The sequence below is a fragment of the Pelophylax lessonae genome (genome assembly GCF_965119305.1).
Source record: "Pelophylax lessonae genome assembly, chromosome: 1".
NCBI classification, from domain to species: Eukaryota; Metazoa; Chordata; class Amphibia; order Anura; family Ranidae; genus Pelophylax; species Pelophylax lessonae.
The window spans coordinates 465,361,932-465,387,103 of NC_138768.1; the positions used below are offsets into that span (position 1 = coordinate 465,361,932).

At 44.5% G+C, this 25,172-nt stretch overlaps 1 protein-coding gene across 2 annotated transcripts in view; it reads right to left on the reverse strand.

The window, feature by feature from the left end:
• Nucleotides 1–25,172, reverse strand: part of SPMAP2 (sperm microtubule associated protein 2) — a 72,976-nt gene that overhangs the window by 7,791 nt on the left and 40,013 nt on the right. For both annotated transcript variants that reach the window (XM_082242732.1, XM_082242731.1), the window contains exons 3-5: nt 4,547–4,593; nt 1,710–1,776; nt 1,110–1,236 (exon numbers count right to left, since the gene is read on the reverse strand). In XM_082242732.1, the coding sequence (XP_082098858.1) occupies nt 1,110–1,236; nt 1,710–1,776; nt 4,547–4,593 (241 nt within the window). The remainder of the gene's footprint in view (nt 1–1,109; nt 1,237–1,709; nt 1,777–4,546; nt 4,594–25,172) is intronic.

Genomic DNA, 25,172 nt, shown 5'->3' on the forward strand with positions numbered 1-25,172 from the left:
GGGATCTATGCCTTCCGTTAGTAAAATCACTTCCCCTCACAGTGAGAAAACACTTGTTTGGCACACATTTAACCCTTTGATTGCCCTAGATCTTAAAGCGGAGTTTCAGCCATTTCACTCACCTGTCCAACGGTCCAGCGATGCGGCCGCCCGAAGCCTCGATCCTCTCCCTCTGGTCTCGGCGGCGCCGGCATCACTGCTGTGGGCACCCGGCTGTGACAGTTTGCGGCTTCACAGCCGGGTACCCACTGCGCATGCGCGAGTCGCACTGCGCGTCTTGATTGGCCGGCAATCTTCTGGGACCTCTGACATGTCCCAGATGATTGCAGGGAGGGAGGGGGAGAGGAGAACTTCTGTTCAGGGCGCCGCGGCGCTCTGAGCGGAAGTGGGAGCGGGTACCTGTCAAAACTAGGTACCCGCTCCCCCCCAAAAAAAATGACATGCCAAATGTGGCATGTCAGGGGGTTAGAATACCCAAAGCGGAAGTTCCACTTTTGGGTGGAACCCTGCTTTAACCCCTTTCCCAGTCAGTGTCATTAGTACAGTGACAGTGCATATTTTTATGCAGTCCTGCTATAAGTCGCTAACTGCCCCCATTACTAATAAAAAAAAAATATATATGTCCCCGGATTTTATTTTAAAAATCTGGTCACCTTAGCATAAAGGGGCCACAAAGCTGAAAACACTAGGATAAGGTTCAGGTTACAGCTGACAGATTTCAAATGTACAGTCAAAACTCGAAATAAAGATCCTTATCCTGGTGATAAAAATTTTGTGAATTGAGCCTATGGGGTTAATTTACTAAAGGCAAAACGACTGCACTTTTCAAGACTGCAGTTGCACTCTGCAGTTACTCCAGAGCTTAGTAAATGAGGTAAGGTTTCACTTTGCAAAGAATACCCAATCATGTGCAAAATGAATAAAAAAAAAATGCATTTTTGCTTGCACATGATTGGATGATGGAAGTCAGCAGAGCTTCTGCTCATTTACTAAACTCTGGAGCAACTGCATTTGCAGAGCACAAATACACTTTGCAAAGTGCACAGTCTATTTGTCTTCAGTAAATCAACCTCGAAATTTCTTAAAATGCTAGTAGACCATGCACTTACAATACTGTACACAGATCGGTCTTCCATCCAGTACTGACTGACACTCCTTGGCTCTGCAAGTTTCTCCACTCGTGAGGATGGGACAGCTTGCAGTGCTCTTGGGCTAACAGCCCATATAGGAGATGGTCTGTAAAATAAAATACAATAAAAGTATTAATTTGTTTCCAGATATCTCTTTTCCCAGCAGAATGCTCATCCGCCATTTTATGCTTGCAAGACAAGCTTCTCATATGCAGTAGCAGATGATGCAAACTTATTTCTCTGCTGAATCGAGCAATTAAGAAAACATACTAACAATCTCCCAGTCTCTCACTCAGTCATACAGTCCTACAATCTCTCCTTTTGCATGGCCAGCCATAACAATTTTACACATTGACTATAATTTCCTAAACTAGTTTAGAATCTTCACTCAATAAATTATATCTTCGCACATTTTGAATACCCAGTCATGTTCAAAAACACAGGAACCTGCTTTTCACGCAATTGAGTAATTAAAGTGAATCTTTTCTCAGTTTATTGAGTGAAGATTCCCAACTCCTTTAGTAAATTAGCCACACTGTCCTAAATTCATTATCCAGCGCCCACAGCCGTTCATTTTACCTGTCTTCTATATACATATTGCTCACTGTTTTGTACTTCGCCAGCTCCTCCTGTCTTGCCGTCAGACCTGTTGAAAACAAATGATAAAAGGAGATTGGCATGTTGTCTTTTAATGGAAATACATATTTACAGCTTTGTTAGTCACCACTTCTGTCAACACATCTGCTATGTACAGGCTGCTGTCCAAATCTTCAAATATATTTTAATTTAGACACAAAATGTAGATAAAAGCAGAAAAACATCTGTGCATAGTGCATATATACTGTACATTTGGACTATTTGCATATAGGACATCGGCAATTATTGCCTGGAACCTGGGGCCAGGGCTGTATTTACTATAATGGCACTTGTGGGCCAGTGCCTAGGTCAGCAGGGTTAGAAAAGGCAAACTGGTAATTTATTTTCTTGTTTTGTTTGACTTGTCTCAATCACCTTACCATTTCTGGCCATTTGTGTCTAAATTCAGCAAAAGGGGAAGGGGTGAAGGGGATATTTAGAAGAGTCAAAACACTCAATGTAGTTCAGTAATAAGATAGCAACTCTCCTGTTTCTTGTTTATTGGTCTGTACAGTTGCACTACATAAAGTAGTTTGTATAAATCAGACAACATGCTTTCCCTTAAATAGCTATAAATATTGCAACTAGCATTATAAAAGGAGATGATGGAAGCTTGCAAAAAAGATGCCATTATCATGCTGGTGTGTCTAGGTTAGCATTATGTGTAACTCAAGCCCTGCTAGGGCCACACTACACCACAGACATAACACTAAATTTTGCTGTAAAGCCACTGTGTCTTATGCCTACAATCCCCTCTGTTATAATAAATGATGTGCTACAGTGTATGTGTTTTTGTAAAAATAAGCTGCTATATACCTTATTTTTTAGCGCTGCTCAGAGTTCACGTGACCGCCTGCTGCTCTCCACTCCAGGTCTGACAGCTACAGTGGGAGGGTCTGAGAATTCCCCACTGACGTCATCCAATAGGAGGAAAGGAGGAGAGAGGCAGATAGTCACGTGAGCGCCGAGCGGTGCTATAAGAAAGGTATACAGCGGCTTCTTTTTTAAAAACATATACACGGGGGCAAATCATTTAACCACTTAAGGACCGAGCCTATTTTTTGACACATTTTGTTCACAAGTTAAAATCAGTATTTTTTGCTAGAAAACTACTTAGAACCCCCAAACATTATATATATATATATATATATATATATATATATATATATATATATATATATATTAGCAAAGACTCTGGGGAAGAAAATGGCGGTCATTGCAATATTTTTTGTCACCCGGTATTTGCGCAGCGGTCTTTCAAATGCCATTTTTTGGAAAAAGTACGAAAAATTAAATTTCACTGCATTTAAAAAAAACTAAACAGTAAAGTTAGCCCATTTTTTTTGTATATTGCGAAATGATGATACGTCGAGTAAATAGATACCCAACATGTTATGGTTAAAAATTGCGCACACCCGCGGAATGGTGACAAACTACGGTCAAAAAAAAAATCTCCATAGATGACGTTTTAAACGTTTTTAGCGGTTACCAGTTTAGAGTTAGAGAGTAGCTCTTTTTTTTACATTATTGCTCTCACTCTGGCGATCGCGGCGATACCTCACATGGGTGGTTTGAACAGTGATTTAATTTTCGGGCACGACTTCTGTATACTTTTTTTTGTGCGCGAGCTCATGGCGACGGGGCGGCTAAAATTTTTATTTTTTTTTCCTATTTATTTTATTTTTTTTTTTTTATTTTACCACAGGTTTTTTAAAAAAAAAATCTGATCACTTTTATTACTGTGACAGGTACTCTTTATGGAGGGGTGGCCGTTCCTTCAGAGCGCATGCGCCAATGACGTCATCGGCTGCATGCACCGAAGATATCGCCTAAATGGTGCATGTTTAGGAGATATTTATAGCACCTATAGGTAAGCCTTAATATAGGCTTACCTATAGGTAAATGTCAACAAAGTGTTTTTACAACCACTTTAAAAGGAGGGTGTATAAGCAAAACATGGTGTAAACAGGATTACGCTATGTAGTTTGTCTCTTTTATGGCATGAGAGAGATTATGATTGGAGGACTACTCTGTATCCAGTGGGACTTCATGTGAACTAGGATATCACTGATATAAGGTGGTTGATGGTTTGGAGATCTGGTGACTGTAAATTCTAAGGGGAGCGGATCTCACGAGGTGTGTTGATGGGATCGGTGTGTTCAAAAATGTATGCGTGCCTCATGAGGATCAGAGCGATGGAACTATTTGGAAGCACACTATGTGTAATACACTGGATGAGCGCTGCTAATGCTGCAGTGACTGTTTAGAAATTAAGGCATAAGTTAACATGATGGATACTATTTTATAGCAGCAGTCAATGGTGCAATGAACTGTAATTTTAATTCCATTTTATTTCATGTGCACTGGGACTGGTGATTTTTCCGCTTTTGTTGGATAGCCAGGGTGACATCATTACTCCAATGAGCTATGGTCATTCTCACCCAGCATCCTACCTCTTTGTTTATGTGAACTGCGAAGCAGCAATGAGACATCCTGCAGCTCACTGGAGTAAAAGGAAAATGTGAGTTCAGAGTTTGGCTAGAGATGAGTTTGGAGGACACCCAAGCTCATCTCCCTTCTAATCTCAGTGGGCATGTACTTTGTTAAGTGAATGACCTCTATTTCTTTAGTAGGTCAGCCTCAATGTGTTTAGGATATGTAGCTAGCCATATTGAAATAAAACCCTTTTATATGTTGTTGTGTTTGTGCATGTGCAGAGGGATGAATGTCCTAGGAATGCAAGTGGGTTACAGATAGAGGATAACAAACATTTGACTTACCACAAGTAGAAGACATTTTTGGCTTGTCTTGCCAGTAAACAGATGGCCTGGAAGCAAAAATGAACATATATTCTTGTATGTATTCAAAACAATTAAATATAGAATGACAGGTATAAGTCTGAGAATTCCTAGCAGAAATACATATTTTGCTGACATTCTTGGTGGAAAGAAGTTGACATAACGTCTATAAGCCACAAACATCATTATGCCAATTTTAGCAGACAATTTATTTGAGATGCACCTACTCTGTCTGAAGACGAATATCCATTCTTAAACCTTCATCTTTTGTGTAGCTATTTATTACATAGTTAGTCAGGTTGAAAAAAGACACAAGTCCTTCTGACTCAACCAATAAAAACAGTAAAGAAAACACAACCATACAATCCCATATACACAATCCTATACCCACAGTTGATCCAGAGAAAGGCGACAAACCCCAGCAAAGCATGATCCAATTTGCTACAGCAGGGGAAAAAATTCCTTCCTGATCCCCCGAGAGGCAATCGGATATTCCCTGGATCAACTTTACCTATAAATATTAGTACCCAGTTATATTATGTATACCTAGGAACAAATCCAGGCTTTTTTTTAAATCAATCTAGTGAGATGGCCAGAACCACCTCTGGAGGGAAGGATTACTGTAGTTAATATTGAGGTGTGATTAGGATGAATCTTGTCAACATAGCAATGGTTCCTTTTTTACTGATTGTGGGACTTTCGAAGCTTGTTGATAATTATGCCCCATACACACGTGCAGATTATCTGCAGACTTTTGTCTGCAGACTTACCAAAACCATATAATATGAGGTCAAATCTAAACACTTTCAATTTGTATGCAATCTGGCAGTCCCTTGCACTACATAGAAAAGGTAAGTCTGCAGACAAAAGTCTGCAGATAATCTGCACGTGTGTACGGGGCATAAGGCTGACAACAAACAGGTGGATTCTGCTACTAAACACATATTGTCAATGGCATGATCTCTAAAACTGTAGCAACATACAGTAAGACATTGCTCTGGCAACGTAGTGCTGGGCTAAATGCTCTTGAAAATCAACCAGGAAAAAGCGGTCACATTTAGCACTGGTATTAATACCACTTCACACTGCAGCTAGAGGTTCATTCGGCCCAAAACCCATTTGGTTGTCCATTCACACAAAATTCTTCATAGTCTGTACACAGTGCAGAAGTCTCCCTCATATTTTTTCCCTTGCTGGTCAAATGTTTTTACCCTATAGCAGTGATGGTGAACCTTGGCACCCCAGATGTTTTGGAACTACATTTCCCATGATGCTCATGCACTCCGCAGTGTAGTTGAGGTGCCAAGGTTCGCCATCACTGCCCTATAGTGTTAGATTATTCTCTACTGATAAATGTTAACTCTCGTGGTCAAATGTTCTTATAGCTATTTTTCACCTAGGATCAAATTTTAGAGAATTTTACATTCACACGGTGAAAGGCAACAAGGAAACTAATAAATACATACACTATTACAAACTCTTTTCTCTATATTACAAACATTGCTAGCAATATTTATTTAGGTGGGAGTAAAAACTCCATTGTATGATTTTTACCTATAGGTAAGCCTATAATAAGGTTTACCTATAGGTACAGTAAATACCTTCTAAACATGTACCATTTAGGAGATATTTACTTTAGATGCCACGGGCGCATGCACTCTGAAAGAACAACATACCAGTGCCGTTCCTTTAGAGCTGTGCCGTAAACAGTGACTCCCCCATGCAGTGGCGTACCAATAGGGGGGGCCGGGGGGCGGTCCGCCCCGGGTGCCACACATTAGGGGGGTGTCAGCGAGCACCAGGGTGACACCCGGGGCCGGCCGCCGGAGGAGAAACTGTATAGCAGAGAAAGGGAGAGAGCCTCACTTCGCTCACGAGCCCTGCATACACTGCGGGAAATGCCGGAGTTAAGTGTGCTAGATAATGAGAAGGTGATTGGTTGCTTGGACCGCCTAGCAACCAATCACGGCTCATTAACTACTAAGCACATTTAACTTCGGCATTTCCCGCTGACCGCTGTGTATGCAGGGCTCGTGAGCCTCTCTCCCATTCTCTTTGAACAGTTCCTCCCTCTCTGCTCTCCTCCTCTGCTCCTCATAAGGTAAGAGAGGGGGGGCGCAATTGTATTTTAAAGTTGTTATATTGGGGGGGGAGGGGGGTCTCCATTGTAAGGGGGTTGTCTACATTGTAAAGGGGTTCTATGGGGGGGGGGTGTCTGCATTATAGAGGGGTTTTATTGGGGGGGGTGTCTGCATTATAGAGGGGTTTTATTGGGGGGCGTGTCTGCATTATAGAGGCGTTTTATTGCTGGGGGGGGGGGGGGTGTCTGCATTATAGAGGGGTTTTATTGGGGGGGGTGTCTGCATTATAAAGGGGTTCTATTGGGGGGTGTCTGCATTGTAGAGGGGTTTTATTGGGGGGGGGGTCTGCATTGTAGAGGGGTTTTATGGGGGGGGGGGTCTTCATTGTAAAGGAGTTTTATTGGAGGGGGGGTTGTCTACATTGTAAAGGGGTTCTATGGGGGGGGGTCTTCATTATAGAGGGGTTTTATTGGGGGGGTTGTCTACATTGTAAAGGGGTTCTATTGGGGGGGGTGTCTGCATTATAAAGGGGTTCTATTGGGGGGTGTCTGCATTGTAGAGGGGTTTTATTGGGGGGGGGGGGTCTGCATTGTAGAGGGGTTTTATGGGGGGGGGGTCTTCATTGTAAAGGAGTTTTATTGGAGGGGGGGTTGTCTACATTGTAAAGGGGTTCTATGGGGGGGGGGGTCTTCATTATAGAGGGGTTTTATTGGGGGGGTTGTCTACATTGTAAAGGGGTTCTATTGGGGGGGTGTCTGCATTATAAAGGGGTTCTATTTAGTGTTGAGCGAACACGGACTGTATTATTCGTGTTCGTACCAAATAATTGGATTTTTTGTACCCGAACACGGACACGGACACTTTACTGTATGTTCGGGTAAAAATCCGTGTTCGGTCGTTTTATTTCCGGGTTTTGCATGCTTTGGCGCTCTTTTCATGGCGGGCTTTCAACAGCCAATCAACAATCGTTTAACTGGTGTGCCTTAAGCCATCCCAGCCATGCCTGCAAATGTCTCAGTAGCTGTGATTGGCCGTCTGAAGCATGTGACCAAGTCTTTATAAGTTCCAGGCAGCCGCAGCGTCTTCATTCTGCTGCTTAGATCAGGGACAGAGCTCACATCAACGTGCTGGCTGCTGATTAGGGAAAGACAGGCAGGAAAAAAACATTTGTGTCCGGATAGAATTGAGGGACAGGTCGGAGTGTTTAGGCAGGGCGAGTTGTAGGCATTTTAGGGATAGAGTCTGCTGAATTATAGGGTCAGTGTCTTCTACAAACTACAATCGATATTGCTGTGTGGGGGGGTGGGGTCTGCACTCAATCCTGATCTACGATCTCTTCTCAATCCTGTTAGGGAGAGGCTGCTGCTGAATTTTAGGGAAACTGTGTTCTACAAACTACAATCGATATTGCTGTGTGGTGTGGGATAGGAGATAGGCAGGTGTCAGTGATCCACATCCATTTTTCTGTGTGTGAGCTGCAGTGAACACAATCTTTTTGGGCTGCAGTGAACACAATCTTTTTGGGGTGCAGTGAACAACGTCCTTTTTGGGGTGCAGTGAACAAAATCTTTTTGGGGTGCAGTGAACAAAATCCTTTTTGGGGTGCAGTGAACAACATCCTTTTTGGGGTGCAGTGAACACAATCTTTTTGGGGTGCAGTGAACAAAATCCTTTGTGGGGTGCAGTGAACACAATCTTTGTGGGGTGCAGTGAACACAATCTTTTTGGGGTGCAGTGAACAACATCCTTTTTGGGGTGCAGTGAACACAATCTTTGTGGGGTGCAGTGAACACAATCTTTTTGGGGTGGAGTGAACAAAATCCTTTTTGGGGTGCAGTGAACAACATCCTTTTTGGGGTGCAGTGAACAAAATCCTTTTTGGGGTGCAGTTAACACAATCTTTTTGGGGTGCAGTGAACAAAATCCTTTGTGGGGTGCAGTGAACACAATCTTTGTGGGGTGCAGTGAACACAATCTTTTTGGGGTGCAGTGAACAAAATCCTTTTTGGGGTGCAGTGAACAACATCCTTTTTGGGGTGCAGTGAACAAAATCCTTTTTGGGGTGCAGTGAACACAATCTTTTTGGGGTGCAGTGAACAAAATCCTTTGTGGGGTGCAGTGAACACAATCTTTGTGGGGTACAGTGAACAGAATCTTTGTGGGGTGCAGTGAACACAATCTTTGGGGGGTACAGTGAACACAATCTTTTTGGGGTGCAGTGAACAAAATCCTTTTTGGGGTGCAGTGAACACAATCTTTGTGGGGTGCAGTGAACACAATCTTTTTGGGGTGGAGTGAACAAAATCCTTTTTGGGGTGCAGTGAACAACATCCTTTTTGGGGTGCAGTGAACAAAATCCTTTTTGGGGTGCAGTGAACACAATCTTTTTGGGGTGCAGTGAACAAAATCCTTTGTGGGGTGCAGTGAACACAATCTTTGTGGGGTGCAGTGAACACAATCTTTTTGGGGTGCAGTGAACGAAATCCTTTTTGGGGTGCAGTGAACAACATCCTTTTTGGGGTGCAGTGAACAAAATCCTTTTTGGGGTGCAGTGAACACAATCTTTTTGGGGTGCAGTGAACAAAATCCTTTGTGGGGTGCAGTGAACACAATCTTTGTGGGGTACAGTGAACAGAATCTTTGTGGGGTGCAGTGAACACAATCTTTGGGGGGTACAGTGAACACAATCTTTTTGGGGTGCAGTGAACAAAATCCTTTGTGGGGTGCAGTGAACACAATCTTTTTGGGGTGCAGTGAACAAAATCCTTTGTGGGGTGCAGTGAACACAATCTTTGGGGGTACAGTGAACACAATCTTTTTGGGGTGCAGTGAACAAAATCCTTTGTGGGGTGCAGTGAACACAATCTTTGTGGGGTGCAGTGAACACAATCTTTTTGGGGTGCAGTGAACAAAATCCTTTTTGGGGTGCAGTGAACAACATCCTTTTTGGGGTGCAGTGAACACAATCGTTTTGGGGTGCAGTGAACAAAATCCTTTGTAGGGTGCAGTGAACACAATCTTTGTGGGGTACAGTGAACAGAATCTTTGTGGGGTGCAGTGAACACAATCTTTGGGGGGTACAGTGAACACAATCTTTTTGGGGTGCAGTGAACAAAATCCTTTGTGGGGTGCAGTGAACACAATCTTTGGGGGGTACAGTGAACACAATCTTTTTGGGGTGCAGTGAACAAAATCCTTTGTGGGGTGCAGTGAACACAATATTTGTGGGGTGCAGTGAACACAATCTTTTTGGGGTGCAGTGAACAAAATCCTTTTTGGGGTGCAGTGAACAACATCCTTTTTGGAGTGCAGTGAACACAATCTTTTTGGGGTGCAGTGAACAAAATCCTTTGTGGGGTGCAGTGAACACAATCTTTGTGGGGTACAGGGAACAGAATATTTGTGGGGTGCAGTGAACACAATCTTTGGGGGGTACAGTGAACCCAATCTTTTTCGGGTGCAGTGAACAAAATCCTTTTAGGGTGCAGTGAACACAATCTTTGTGGGGTGCAGTGAACAAAATCCTTTTTGAGGTGCAGTGAACACAATCTTTGTGGGGTGCAGTGAACACAATCTTTGTGGGGTACAGTGAACACAATCTCATACTTCTGAAGATTTGAGGGTGCTGCCTGTTCCATACTCCTCCTCCTACTGCTCAACCATCCTTTTAGGGGTACAAACAATAGTAATTGGGGCCTAGTGTGGTGGTGTACGTGTGAGATACATACACTTTCTTTTTGATCATATTTTCTATTCCGCTATTCAATTAAATCCTTTGGGGATCAATTAAATTGCGTGATAGTCTGTGTCGGTACGTGTGAGATCCACCTTTCCAAGTTTTTGGGGTTCATCTCATACTTCTGAAGATTTGAGGGTGCTGCCTGTTCCATACTCCTCCTCCTACTGCTCAACCATCCTTTTAGGGGTACAAACAATAGTAATTGGGGCCTAGTGTGGTGGTGTACGTGTGAGATACATACACTTTCTTTTTGATCATATTTTCTATTCCGCTATTCAATTAAAACCTTTGGGGATCAATTAAATTGCGTGATAGTCTGTGTCGGTACGTGTGAGATCCACCTTTCCAAGTTTTTGGGGTTCATCTCATACTTCTGAAGATTTGAGGGTGCTGCCTGTTCCATACTCCTCCTCCTACTGCTCAACCATCCTTTTAGGGGTACAAACAATAGTAATTGGGGCCTAGTGTGGTGGTGTACGTGTGAGATACATACACTTTCTTTTTGATCATATTTTCTATTCCGCTATTCAATTAAAACCTTTGGGGATCAATTAAATTGCGTGATAGTCTGTGTCAGTACGTGTGAGATCCACCTTTCCAAGTTTTTGGGGTTCATCTCATACTTCTGAAGATTTGAGGGTGCTGCCTGTTCCATACTCCTCCTCCTACTGCTCAACCATCCTTTTAGGGGTACAAACAATAGTAATTGGGGCCTAGTGTGGTGGTGTACGTGTGAGATACATACACTTTCTTTTTGATCATATTTTCTATTCCGCTATTCAATTAAAACCTTTGGGGATCAATTAAATTGCGTGATAGTCTGTGTCGGTACGTGTGAGATCCACCTTTCCAAGTTTTTGGGGTTCATCTCATACTTCTGAAGATTTGAGGGTGCTGCCTGTTCCATACTCCTCCTCCTACTCCTCAACCATCCTTTTAGGGGTACAAACAATAGTAATTGGGGCCTAGTGTGGTGGTGTACGTGTGAGATACATACACTTTCTTTTTGATCTTATTTTCTATTCCGCTATTCAATTAAAACCTTTGGGGATCAATTAAATTGCGTGATAGTCTGTGTCGGTACGTGTGAGATCCACCTTTCCAAGTTTTTGGGGTTCATCTCATACTTCTGAAGATTTGAGGGTGCTGCCTGTTCCATACTCCTCCTCCTACTCCTCAACCATCCTTTTAGGGGTACAAACAATAGTAATTGGGGCCTAGTGTGGTGGTGTACGTGTGAGATACATACACTTTCTTTTTGATCATATTTTCTATTCCGCTATTCAATTAAAACCTTTGGGGATCAATTAAATTGCGTGATAGTCTGTGTCGGTACGTGTGAGATCCACCTTTGCAAGTTTTTGGGGTTCATCTCATACTTCTGAAGATTTGAGGGTGCTGCCTGTTCCATACTCCTCCTCCTACTCCTCAACCATCCTTTTAGGGGTACAAACAATAGTAATTGGGGCCTAGTGTGGTGGTGTACGTGTGAGATACATACACTTTCTTTTTGATCATATTTTCTATTCCGCTATTCAATTAAAACCTTTGGGGATCAATTAAATTGCGTGATAGTCTGTGTCGGTACGTGTGAGATCCACCTTTCCAAGTTTTTGGGGTTCATCTCATACTTCTGAAGATTTGAGGGTGCTGCCTGTTCCATACTCCTCCTCCTACTCCTCAACCATCCTTTTAGGGGTACAAACAATAGTAATTGGGGCCTAGTGTGGTGGTGTACGTGTGAGATACATACACTTTCTTTTTGATCATATTTTCTATTCCGCTATTCAATTAAAACCTTTGGGGATCAATTAAATTGCGTGATAGTCTGTGTCGGTACGTGTGAGATCCACCTTTCCAAGTTTTTGGGGTTCATCTCATACTTCTGAAGATTTGAGGGTGCTGCCTGTTCCATACTCCTCCTCCTACTGCTCAACCATCCTTTTAGGGGTACAAACAATAGTAATTGGGGCCTAGTGTGGTGGTGTACGTGTGAGATACATACACTTTCTTTTTGATCATATTTTCTATTCCGCTATTCAATTAAAACCTTTGGGGATCAATTAAATTGCGTGATAGTCTGTGTCGGTACGTGTGAGATCCACCTTTCCAAGTTTTTGGGGTTCATCTCATACTTCTGAAGATTTGAGGGTGCTGCCTGTTCCATACTCCTCCTCCTACTGCTCAACCATCCTTTTAGGGGTACAAACAATAGTAATTGGGGCCTAGTGTGGTGGTGTACGTGTGAGATACATACACTTTCTTTTTGATCATATTTTCTATTCCGCTATTCAATTAAAACCTTTGGGGATCAATTAAATTGCGTGATAGTCTGTGTCGGTACGTGTGAGATCCACCTTTCCAAGTTTTTGGGGTTCATCTCATACTTCTGAAGATTTGAGGGTGCTGCCTGTTCCATACTCCTCCTCCTACTGCTCAACCATCCTTTTAGGGGTACAAACAATAGTAATTGGGGCCTAGTGTGGTGGTGTACGTGTGAGATTCATACACTTTTTTTGATCATATTTCCTATTCCGCTATTCAATAAAAACCTTTGAGGATCAATTGAATTGCGGGATAGTCTGTGTCGGTACGTGTGAGATCCACCTTTCCAAGTTTTTGAGGTTCATCTCATACTTCTGAAGATTTGAGGGTGCTGTCTGTTCCATACTCCTCCTACTCCTCATCCATCCTTTTAGGGGTAGAAACAATAGTAATTGGGGCCTAGTGTGGTTTTGTACGTGCGAGATTTATACACTTTTTTGGATCATATTTCCTATTCCGCTATTCAATAAAAACCTTTCTAGGGCAAGATCTTAAATTACAGAAATATGAGGAGACCGTCAAATAAGGGCCGTGGCCTGGGTTGTGGTGCTGCTGGTAGAGCTCCTGTTGCAAGGAGAGGACGTGGTCGATCTGTGCCAGCTACACGCACAAGTGAAACACCTTCCTCAAGTGTGAGTAGGCGACAGAACCTGCATCAGTATTTGGTAGGGCATCATACGCCCCTAGAAGTGATGAGGCCAGAACAAGTGGAGGCGATAGTAGATTGGTTTGCTGCTGACAGTGCCTCCAGTTCCTTCACATTGTCTCCCACCCAGTCTACTGCAGAAAGGTCACAGTTGGCACCTGCAGCCGATGTCCAACCGTCTTTCACCTCACCCCCTTGCAAATCAGGCAAGCAGTCTGAGCCCCAAGCCATACAGCAGTCTCTTCTTCTTTTTGATGACTCTGTCAGCAGGGTTTCCCAGGGCCATCCACCTAGCCCTGCCCAAGTGGAAGAGATTGAGTGCAGCGATGCCCAACCACTTATTTCTCAAGATGAGTACATGCAAGGATCATCGCAGCACGTCTCCGATGATGACGAAACGCAGGTGCCAACTGCTGCGGCGTTCAGCATTGTGGAGACCGACAAGGAGGGCAGGGGTGAAGACTGGGTGGAAGATGATGTGGAGGACGATGAGGTCCTCGACCCCACATGGAATGAACGTCATGCAGGTGACCTGAGTAGTTTGGAGGAAGAGGCGGTGGTCGCACAGAGCCACCAGCACAGCAAAAGAGGGAGCAGGGTGCAGAAGCGGAGCGGCCGTGCCCTAGACACTACGCCCGCTACTGCCCAAAGCAGCAAGGGAATGAGCGCACCAAAGTCAGCTCAAAGGAGTTCTCTAGCGTGGAAGTTCTTTAGAAAATGTGCTGATGACAGGACACGAGTGGTTTGCACCCTGTGCAATCAGAGCTTGAAGCGAGGCATAAACCTTCTCAACCTGAGCACAACCTGCATGATCAGGCATCTAAGTGCAAAGCACGAGCTGCAGTGGAGTACACACCTTCAAAACCAAGAAACGTCTCTGGCTCATCCTGCTTCCTCTTCTGCTGCAGTCTCGGCCGCTCCAGCCACATCTGTAGTGATACCGGCACCTGCCACCCCGCAAACAGACGATCTGTCAGCAACACCACCACCTGGGTCACCAACAACCATCTCCACAATGTCCCGTGGAAGCGTCCAGCTTTCCATCTCCCAAACACTTGAGAGGAAGAGGAAGTACCCCCCTACCCACCCGCGATCCCTGGCCCTGAATGCCAGCATTTCAAAATTATTGGCCTTTGAAATGCTGTCATTCCGTCTGGTGGAGACGCACAGTTTTAAAAACCTTATGTCGGTGGCTGTCCCACAGTACGTCGTGCCCAGCCGCCACTACTTTTCCAGGCAAGCCATCCCTTCCCTGCACAACCAAGTGGGGGAAAAAATCAGGTGTGCACTGCGCAACGCCATCTGTGCCAAGGTCCACCTAACTACCGATACGTGGACCAGTAAGCACGGTCAGGGGCGTTATATCTCCCTAACGGCACACTGGGTAAATGCAGTGGCGGATGGGCCTGAGGCGGATAGCAATTTGGCGCATGTCCTTCCACCACCGAGGATTGCAGGGCGCTTCAGTTTGCCTCCTGTTCCTAACTCCTCCTACTCCGCTTCCTCATCCTCTACCGCCTCCTCATCCGGACAGCGTAACACCTTCACCACCAACTTCAGCACGGCCAGGGGTAAACGACAGCAGGCAGTTTTACAACTTGCCTGTTTGGGGGACAAACCACACACCGCGCAGGAGTTGTGGAGGAGCATGGAACAGCAGACAAATGAGTGGTTGCTGCCAGCGAGCCTCAAGCCCGGCCTGGTGGTGTGCGATAACGGGAGAAATCTCATAGCAGCTCTGGGCCTAGCCGGTTTGACGCACATCCCTTGCCTGGCGCATGTGCTGAATTTGGTGGTGCAGAGGTTCCTTAAAAACTACCCCGATATGTCAAAGCTGCTGCAGAAAGTGCGGGCCGTTTGTGCGCACTTTCGGCGTTCTCACCCTGCTGCTGCTCGCCTGGCAGCGCTGCAGCGTAACTTCGGCCTTCCCGCTCACCGCCTCATATGTGACGTGCCCACAAGGTGGAACTCCACCTTGCACATGCTGGAAAGACTGTGCGAGCAGCAGCAGGCCATAGTGGAGTTTCAGCTGCAGCATGCACGCGTGAGTCGCTCTGCGGAACAGCACCACTTCACCACCAATAACTGGGCCTCCATGCGAGACCTGTGTGCCTTGTTGCGCTGTTTTGAGTACTCCACCAACATGGCCAGTGGCAATGACGCCGTTCTCAGCTTAACTATCCCACTTCTATGCCTCCTTGAAAAAACAATTCGGGCGATGATGGAAGAGGATGTGGCACAGGATGAGGAGGAGGAGGAGGATGAAGAGGTAACATTTCCAAGGCTTTCAGGGCAGTCATTCGCAAGGGGCTCCGAGGGTGGGTTCCTGCACACACAAACGCCAGGGACACAATTGTCCAGCAGGGGCACAGTTCTGGAGGATGAGGAGGATGAGGAGGAGGAGGAGCTGGAGGAGGAGATGGAACCATGTTCACAGCAGGGTGGCACCCAGGCCAGCTCATGGCCATCACTGGTGCGTGGCTGGGGGGATACAGAGGACACAGACGATACACCTCCCACAGAGGACAGCCTTTAGTTGCCTCTGGGCAGCCTGGCACACATGAGCGATTACATGCTGCAGTGTCTCCACAACGACCGCCGAGTTGCCCACATTCTAACTTGTGCTGATTACTGGGTGGCCACGCTGCTGGATCCCCGTTACAAGGACAACGTACCGTCCTTAATTCACTCACTGGAGTGCGATCGCAAGATGCGCGAGTACAAGCACACGCTGGTAGACGCCATGCTGCTGGCATTCCCATCTGACAGCGGGGCCGCAGTGGAAGCACAAGGCAGAGGAGGAGGAGGAGGAGGTCGCCAACGCAACCAGGGCACCGCCAGCACCTCAGAAGGCAGGGTTAGCATGGCCGAAATGTGGAAAAGCTTTGTCAGCACGCCACAACAAACAGCAGCACCAGCAGCTCAGATGGAACGTCTTAGCAGGAGGCAGCATTTTACCAGCATGGTGGAGCAGTATGTGTGCACACGCCTACATGTAGTGAATGAGGGGTCTGCCCCCTTCAACTTCTGGGTCTCCAAATTGGGCACATGGCCTGAGCTTGCCCTTTACGCCTTGGAGGTGCTGGCGTGCCCTGCAGCCAGTGTATTATCTGAACGGGTATTTAGCACGGCTGGGGGCGTTATAACAGACAAGCGCAGCCGCCTGTCCAGAGACAATGTGGACAAGCTCACGTTCATTAAAATGAACCAGGCATGGATCCCACGGGACTTTTCCGTACCTTGTGCAGAATAGCAATGGATACCGACCTTACCCACCCATTGTTCCATTTTTGCTCTTTCTCACTCTTTTGGGGTGTACCCTCATTTAAAATTTGTGAAAAGAAGCAGTGTTGGCTACCTCGTCCTCCTCCTCAGGGCCAGATTAACGTAGGGGCTATTGGAGCTGCAGCTCCAGGCCCCTACCTTTTATATAGGCCCCGGGTTGGCCATATTCACTGTTACCGCTCTTCTGTCACTTGTAAACACAGAAGTCTGGCTTCTATGCTCGCTTCCCCAGGCAGCACCCTCAGAACCTCCCCACACAGCGCGAAGGCCGGACAAGGAGGGACAGTTGCCGATGCATGGATGTGTTTATGGGCTTCAGAGACAGCATCCCATGTTGAATTAGGCATGCATGGCTGCACCCTTCCTCCTCTGGGTGCATGGCAAGGCACGGCCCTTAAGGCCCTTCAAAATCCTCAGCACCAAGCCCATGATGCTCATAATCCGGCCCTGGTCCTCCTCCACCGCCGCTTCCACCTACACCACCCATAGGTGTGCGCAGCCTATTGCATTAAGGTGTGCACCCCAAAGTTGAAATACACATGCATGTGTTTGCCAGCAGGGAGAGTAATGTATCGGGGCCATGTACCTGTAGGCAAAGAGAAATAGAGCAGAGCAGGTCCGAGGGAGATCTTTCCCATCTCCTCACTGGCAATGCTATGTGCCCTAGGTGATTAGGGTGTGCCCAGGCACACCCGGCACACCCTGTGCGCATGCCTATGTCACCGCCACATCCACCACCACCTCAACCTCCCTACTACTCCATATGGGCCTCGTCCTTCAGAGATGAAGAAGAACATTGTTTTATTTTTCTGTTTTTTTTTGTTGTTTTAAGTTATTTCCCTATCCACATTTGTTTGCAGAGCACTTGCCATGCTCTTAATTACGTTTTGCTGCCATTTGCAGCACTCTAGCCCTTTCCTTTGGTGTTTTAGAGCCATTTTAGTGCCTTAAAGTTCGGGTCCCCATTGACTTCAATGGGGTTCGGTGTCCGGGAAAAGTTCGGTAAAAGTCCGGGACACGGACCCGGACTTTTTTTTAAAGTTCGGCCGAACCCGTCGAACACGGACATCTAGGTGTCCGCTCAACCCTAGTTCTATTGGGGGGTGTCTGCATTGTAGAGGGGTTTTATTGGGGGGGGGGAGTTGTCTGCATTGTAAAGGGGTTCTATTGGGGGGGTCTGCATTTTAGAGGGGTTCTATGGGGGGGGGGGGGGTTTGTATTGTAAAGGGTTCTATTGGGGGGGGGGTCTGTATTGTAAAGGGGTACTATTGAGAGGGTTGTATTGTAAAGGGGTTCTATTGGGGGGGGGGTCTGCATTGTAAAGGGGTTCTATAGGGGGTTTGCATTGTAGAGGGGTTCTATTGGGGGGGTTGCATTGTAAAGGGGTTCTATCGGGGGGGGTCTGCATTGTAAAGGGGTCCAGGGGTACGGGGGCTGTGTAATGTAAAGGGGTCCAGGGGTACGGGGGCTGTGTAATGTAAAGGGGGTCTTCCTACATTTTACTTGCAGTTATTACTGCAGTCCTATAGATTTTTTTTTTCTGCACTTTCTGAAAGCGCACCAAAAGTCTTGCATGCTGCATCTTTGGCACGCTTTCAGAAAACAGGAAAAAAATTTTGGGGGGAGTGACACCATGATTTACTGTACCAGGTGACACCAACCCTAGTGACACCACTGGCAATAGCACACAGTAAGTATGCCACTGCCAGTTACATGTATTTCTGTCTGGCGCCTCAGGTCAATCAGCGCAGTTTTTGCAGAGGAGGAGGGGCCTGGTCGCCGGGTCAATGTGGGGTTCGTCGCCTTCACGCCGGGGGGGGTGCCAGATATAGGATCCGCCCCGGGTGCCAAATGCTCTAGGTACGCCCCTGCCCCCATGCATGCATGGGAGTGACATCAATGCCGGCTCGGCCATTCATTTCGCCAAAGCCTGCAAACCGGAAGGAAGACTGGAAGAAGATGAAAGTGCCTTCAGTGGTGACAGCACGGCGCTGGAGGGCTTTGTTTTCAGGTAAGTCTGTCATAATGTGCTAGAATGTGATACATACTAGCACATTATTACCTAAACTGCCCGTTGCCTGTTTTATTCTTCTTTTTTGTTTTTATGTGGTTAACTACCGCTTTAAATTTGCACAATTGTTGAGACAATAGCAAAGCAAATATTCTATAAATAGGCCCCATACTTTGTCATCAAGCATAGCATAGGCTTGTTATGACTGGCAAATAGAAAATGTCCAGTAGTCGGCTTGGCCATCCCTGTTCTCACTGTAAAACTGTATGGCCACTGCCAATTTCTACCAAGCTGTCATTAAGAATTAGGAGACCGTAGATGATACAGCAGTGTAAAATTGGCCAGCAGCAAAACATTTTTTTAGGGAGATAAAGCTAAAATGTACTGGAGACTAAAGAGTCCAGCAGGTGCTTTGCTACAATAATTAAGAGACTGCAGATAATACAGCAGGGTACAATAGGTACAATAGGCCATTGGCAGGGCAATTTTAATAACCAAGGCTAAGGCCAGAATTTGCTAGAGACAAAAATCCCAGGCTGTGGCTTTATTACTACTATTAAGAATTAGTATATTGCAAAGGAAATAATCAGCCAGCAATGATGCAGTTTTGAATCAGGGTAATAAGCCTACCTGGGGTATGCTTAACTTTTATTTTATCTATGGGGAAAGAAGTGTGTGGTGAATGTGAATGAAACAATATCACGTGGTTGATTGTTCAACTTTAGCTTCCCTTTGTTTTGGAGGTATTGCAGGTATGAGATATCCAAGGATGCACTGGGAAACCAACAAGCGAACCAGAAAGACGTCATCAGCAGTCACTTCTGGTTCATGTGAATATATATTCTGGAAGTGTCTGATGCAGATGTCACATCTAGTGTATAGCGTGGAGCAGCAAGAAGGTGAACAGTGTCTGGATTGGAGCAACAAGCAGACGGCATGCGTGGTGAGAATGCTACAGCAGAAGGTGAGCGGGGACTGGAGAGAGAGGATGGAGTGGCAGAGGATCAGCAGAGCTGGAGGAGCAGAACAGGAGAAACTAGCAGAGGTCACACATGGGGAACAGCATTGGAGCAATATAACAGGAAGTGAGCGGGGACCGGAGATAGAGGATGGAGTGGCAGAGGATCAGCAGAACTGGAGGACGGGATTAGGAGAAACTAGCAGATGTCATACATGGTGAGCAGCATTGGAGAAATATAACAGGAAGTGACCGGAGAGAGAGGAGGATCAGCAAACCTGGGGGTTACTACTGAGTGGGGCATCAGCACAGCTGGGGGTACTACTAAATAGAGGATCTGCTGAATGAGTGTGCTAAAAAGCTGCGGATCTGCTGAATGAGGGTACATATAAGCTGGAGACATGCTGAACTAATGAGCTGTAGATCTGCTGAATAGGGATTCTAATGAGCTGGAGTTCTACTGGGCCCCTTTAAAAAAAATAGAAAATCAACACACACAGGGCATTTGCCAACTTCCATTAAAGTGTTACTAAACCCACAACAGTAAAATCAGTCTGTATATGCAGTAAAGCATGCTTGTTATACTCATTGTGGAACCCAAGGGGTTAAGCTTCCCCATTGTGTAAAAAAGCTGTTTGATCCTGTCTTTCCTTATCCTCCCCTTCTTCCACTGTCCCCAATCCATCTCCTGATAAGACAGAGCCATTTTTTGCTCAGGAGGGTAAATGTGATTAGCACAGGACCAATCAGCACTCTCCAGACACAGGGTCAGGACACCTGCATTCTCATAGGACAATCAGTGTAGAATGAAAATTCCTCCAGCTTTAACCAGACACTGATAGAAGTCACAAGGCTGCTCTACATTGCTGATGAGAAAAGCTATTTAGCAGTTTTTACAGTCAGGTCCATAAATATTGGGACATCGACACAATTCTAATCATTTTGGCTCTATACACCACCACAATGGATTTGAAATGAAATAAACAAGATGTGCTTTAACTGCAAACTTTTAGCTTTAATTTGAGGGTATTTACATCCAAATCGGGTGAAAGGTGTAGGAATTACAACAGTTTGTATATGTGCCTCACACTTTTTAAGGGACCAAAAGTAATGGGACAATTGGCTGCTCAGCTGTTCCATGCCCAGGTGTGTGTTATTAACTTGTACCAGAGTGATGGGAAGAGAAGAGTATGGAGAAGGAAAGGAACTGCTCATGATCCAAAGCCTACCAACTTATCAGTGAAGCATGGTGGTGGTAGTGTCATGGCATGGGCATGTATGGCTGCCAATGGAACTGGTTCTCTTGTATTTATTGATGATGTGACTGCTGACAAAAGCAGCAGAATGAATTCTGAAATGTTTCAGGCAATATTATCTGCTCATATTCAGCCAAATGCTTCAGAACTCATATGATGGCGCTTCACAGTGCAGATGGACAATGACCCGAAGCATACTGCAAAAGCAACCAAAGAGTTTTTAAGGGAAAGAAGTGGAATGTTATGCAATGGCCAAGTCAATCACCTGACCCGAATCCGATTGAGATGCATTTCACTTGCTGAAGACACAACTGAAGGGAAAATGCCCCAAGAACAAGCAGGAACTGAAGACAGTTGCAGTAGAGGCCTGGCAGAGCATCACCAGGGATGAAACCCAGCATCTGGTGATGTCTATGCGTTCCAGACTTCAGGCTGTAATTGACTGCAAAGGATTTGCAACCAAATATTAAAAAGTGAAAGTTTGATTTATGATTGTTAATCTGTCCCATTACTTTTTGGACCCTTAAAAAGTGGGAGGCACATATACAAACTTGTAATTCTTACACCGTTCACCTGATTTGTATGTAAATACCCTCAAATTAAAGCTGAAAGTCTGCAGTTAAAGCACATCTTGTTGGTTTCATTTCAAATCCATTGTGGTGGTGTATAGAGCCAAAAAGATTAGAATTGTGTCAATGTCCCAATATTTATGGACCTAACTGTATTTGCTAAAATAGTTGTATTTCTATGTTCGTGTATTGTGGGAGACCAGATATATAAAGAATGCAGGGTCCTGGGTTTAGAACTTAAAAGCTTTAAAAAAGCATTACTAAAGCATCATCAAAACGTCACCGAACCATCACAGAAGCACAAAAAAAACACTTAAAAAAAGCAGCCCTTAAAAGGCCAAGTACAGTAGGCTTTAACACAAGAATCTTTATTTTTAGCTACATGACTGTTATTTTCAAATGCCATTGAATTCAGCTGAAATAATTCAATTTTTTTGAAAATAATCCTTATTTGGGTGTGTTAACTTTGTGAACTGAGCCTAACGTCTCTGTACAGTACACCTAAAGGAAAAAAAGGTTAGGGAGCCATTTGTAAGGTCTTACAGCCTTCTGATTCTTATAGAATTTGAGTGTTTTATGGATCATAGGTCACACATGGTAACGGAATGCCTTTAGTAGAAAAAATGATAAAACACATGCTGCAACTTACATAGTCCTTATGTTTCCATTCAGAAAAAAAATTCAAAGGTCAAATCATGTATCATCTGTCTAGTACAGTTTGATATTGTATGGCAGAGCAGTACAATAACTAACCCTATGAATAGTAATTATTAACTAATACCTATTGATTTGTTGCACTATGCATTACTGCTTTATGTTTAAATTGTGTCTGTTGCCATGTGGAGACTTTAAATACAAAAGAATTTCATATCTGTTTGAAGGTTCCAAAACCAAGTGCATGGATTTTTTTTTTTAAACAAAACCAAACAACAATTCCCAATAAGTCCATAAGTCCATAAAAAAATTAAAACTATAGAATATGCATACAAGTACAGTATTACTGTTTTATTATTTTGCTACATATCCTAACTGTATCAAATTTTTCATTAAAAAATAAATGTAAGCCCTTTATTTTTGCAGTAACTATTCATGAAATTTACTTAAAGTGGTACTAAATCCCTTCCCCTTTGTTTTCCTCTGGTGATCTGGCCAGTAACACACTCTTTCATCACTGTTCATGATACATCTGGAAAAGGGCTTGTTCTTTTGAAAAACAACAGACTTGATGGCTGGATCACCAGATAGAAGAAAGAAAGCCTAAATTGGAAAACTTTTTAGCCGTCACATCTAAGAATTATTAAGCTGCAATATAATAAATGTTTGCTTTTGGGTTTAAGACTGCTTAAATTGGAAAGCTTGTACACAACTTATCATTTTAGAGGTGCATGTGACATAATACATTTTGCCAACTGCAAATGGATAGAACTGATACATGTCCCCCTGTCCATCCCCCTGATTTCACTCTGTTCAAGAGACATGGCTTCCTGACAGAATATTCATATCAGACACACTTCTAGGTGTGTTAGATGTCTGATCCTCTGCCACATGTTGTGGTTCCATCCACAAGTCCCGATTTCACTACACAATGCAGTCGAAACAAAGGGGCTGGTGGATGCAGGGGAGTAGATAAGGGGGTCCAATCCCCTCTGAGCGTCCGCTGCCGCTTGGCACTCAAAGAACTTACTCTTTGCAGGGTACCCAGGTTCTGAGACTACACCTGCCCAACATTTTGGGGACTGGCATGTTAGTTTTTTTAGTTCAGGCCATTTTTTAATCTTCAGTCCTGTGATAGTTTGACTGACAATCATTCATAGAACATTCTATATAAATTAATTTTATATACTTTTTTGAGATAGATAAAGTTTTTTTTCTGTTGGTATTTACCATCATATGATTTCCTCGGACACAGCAGATGACTGATCAGTGTACCAGCCACTGTCAGTACCATGTGATTGCTGTGACCAAACATAGCAGGTCACAGAGCAATTGTACACAATGAATGACTTTGATTCATGCTCATGCCATTCATTGTATACTATTGTGTTGATCTCTGTGATTGGTCTCAGTGATCACATGGTAACCACAATAATAAACGCTGAATAAATTAATTTCATTCAGTAAAAATGGTTGCCTATAACAGTGAAATTCACCAGTATAAGCAATCATAATGAGTAAAAAAAAGAAAATAAAATAATGCTGTTCACTTCCCCACAGTAGTACAGTACAGTGTTATTATGGTAACACTGTATGCCTCTGGTCACAGAAAAAAAAAAGTTAGTAATAAATGAAAAAAGTAATTAAAGAAAAATAATTGAAAAAAATTATAATTTTTTTTTGTTTTTAGTTAATTGCACTAAATATTGGGCATGGCTTAAAGGGGTGTGGGTAAATAAAGTGTGAGATTACTTACACAGTGCAGAATATGGTAATGTAAATACAGAATTTACAGTTCAAAGTGTCCGACGGTGGGTAGTATGTGCAGGTGAGGAGTGCAGAGTATACCGTGGAGGGTAGTATGGGCCAGAGAGAAGTGCAGAGTGTATGGCAGTGGGTAGTATGTGCAGGAGAGGAGTATGGGGTTTATGGTGATGGCTAGTATGTGCAAATGAGGAGTGCAGAATGTACGGCGGTAGGTAGCATGTGCAGGAGAGGAGTGTAGAGTGTATGGCAGAGGGTAGTATGTGCAGGAGAGGAGTAAAGAACGTATGGTGGTAGGTAGTATGTGCAGGGAGAGGAGTGTGGAGTGTATGGCAGTGGGTAGTATGTGTAGAGGGAGAGGAGTAGAGTTGGACCGATCACCCCCTGGTTCGGTTCGCACCTAAACTTTCGAACATTGCAAAAGTTCAGGCCTGAATCGCGAACCTTATTAAAGTTTATGGGACCCATACTTGAAAAATGAAAAGTGCCCATTTTGGAGGCTTATATGCAAGTTATTGACCATAGGAAGGGTATGGGGGCCTAGCTACTGCCCTGGGAGACATTGTAACGTCATTCCATGCATTAAGATAAAAAGCCTTCCGTGTGTAGCAGCCTCCCCAGCACCCCCCAATACTTACCTGTACTCCCTCTCTGTCCAGCGATGTCCCCGAGTCCCTTGGCTGTCCTTGGACTCTCCCTCCTGATTGGCTGAGGTACAGCCGCAGTGCCATTAGCTCCCATGGCTGTCAATCAAAGTCAACGAGCCAATCAGGAGAGAGAGGGGGTGGGGCAGAACGGCCGCTCTGTGTCTGAATGTGCACACAGAGTGACTCGGGTGACTCCATAACAAGCAGCTTGCTGTGGGGGCACTCGATAGGTGGGAGGGGCCAGGAGCAGCAAAGAGGGACCCGAGAAGAGGAGGATCTAGGCTGCTCTGTGCAAAAGCAACAGAAAAAATATATGTTGATACTGGCGCAAACAGGAAAATATGGGACCCACCGATTCCACACAAGGGAAGAGGGATGTCAATAGACAGGATAAATCACTTATAAAATAGTAATCAATAGTCCATATCAGACAGTCCATATATACTCCATATGTACTGCACTCTGAAGGCTGCTCTAGTAAAAAGTAAGAAGAGGGAACTTTACAGGCAGACTAAGGGGAACCTCCCGGCACTATATTTAAAGGAATTTTTCATTTTTATTGTTTCACATTAAAGTGATTGTAAAGTCTTGTTTTTTTTTTTTTAATAACAAAAATGTTATACTTACCTCCTCTGTGCAGGTGGTTTTGTACAGATGTAAGGAGAACACAGGC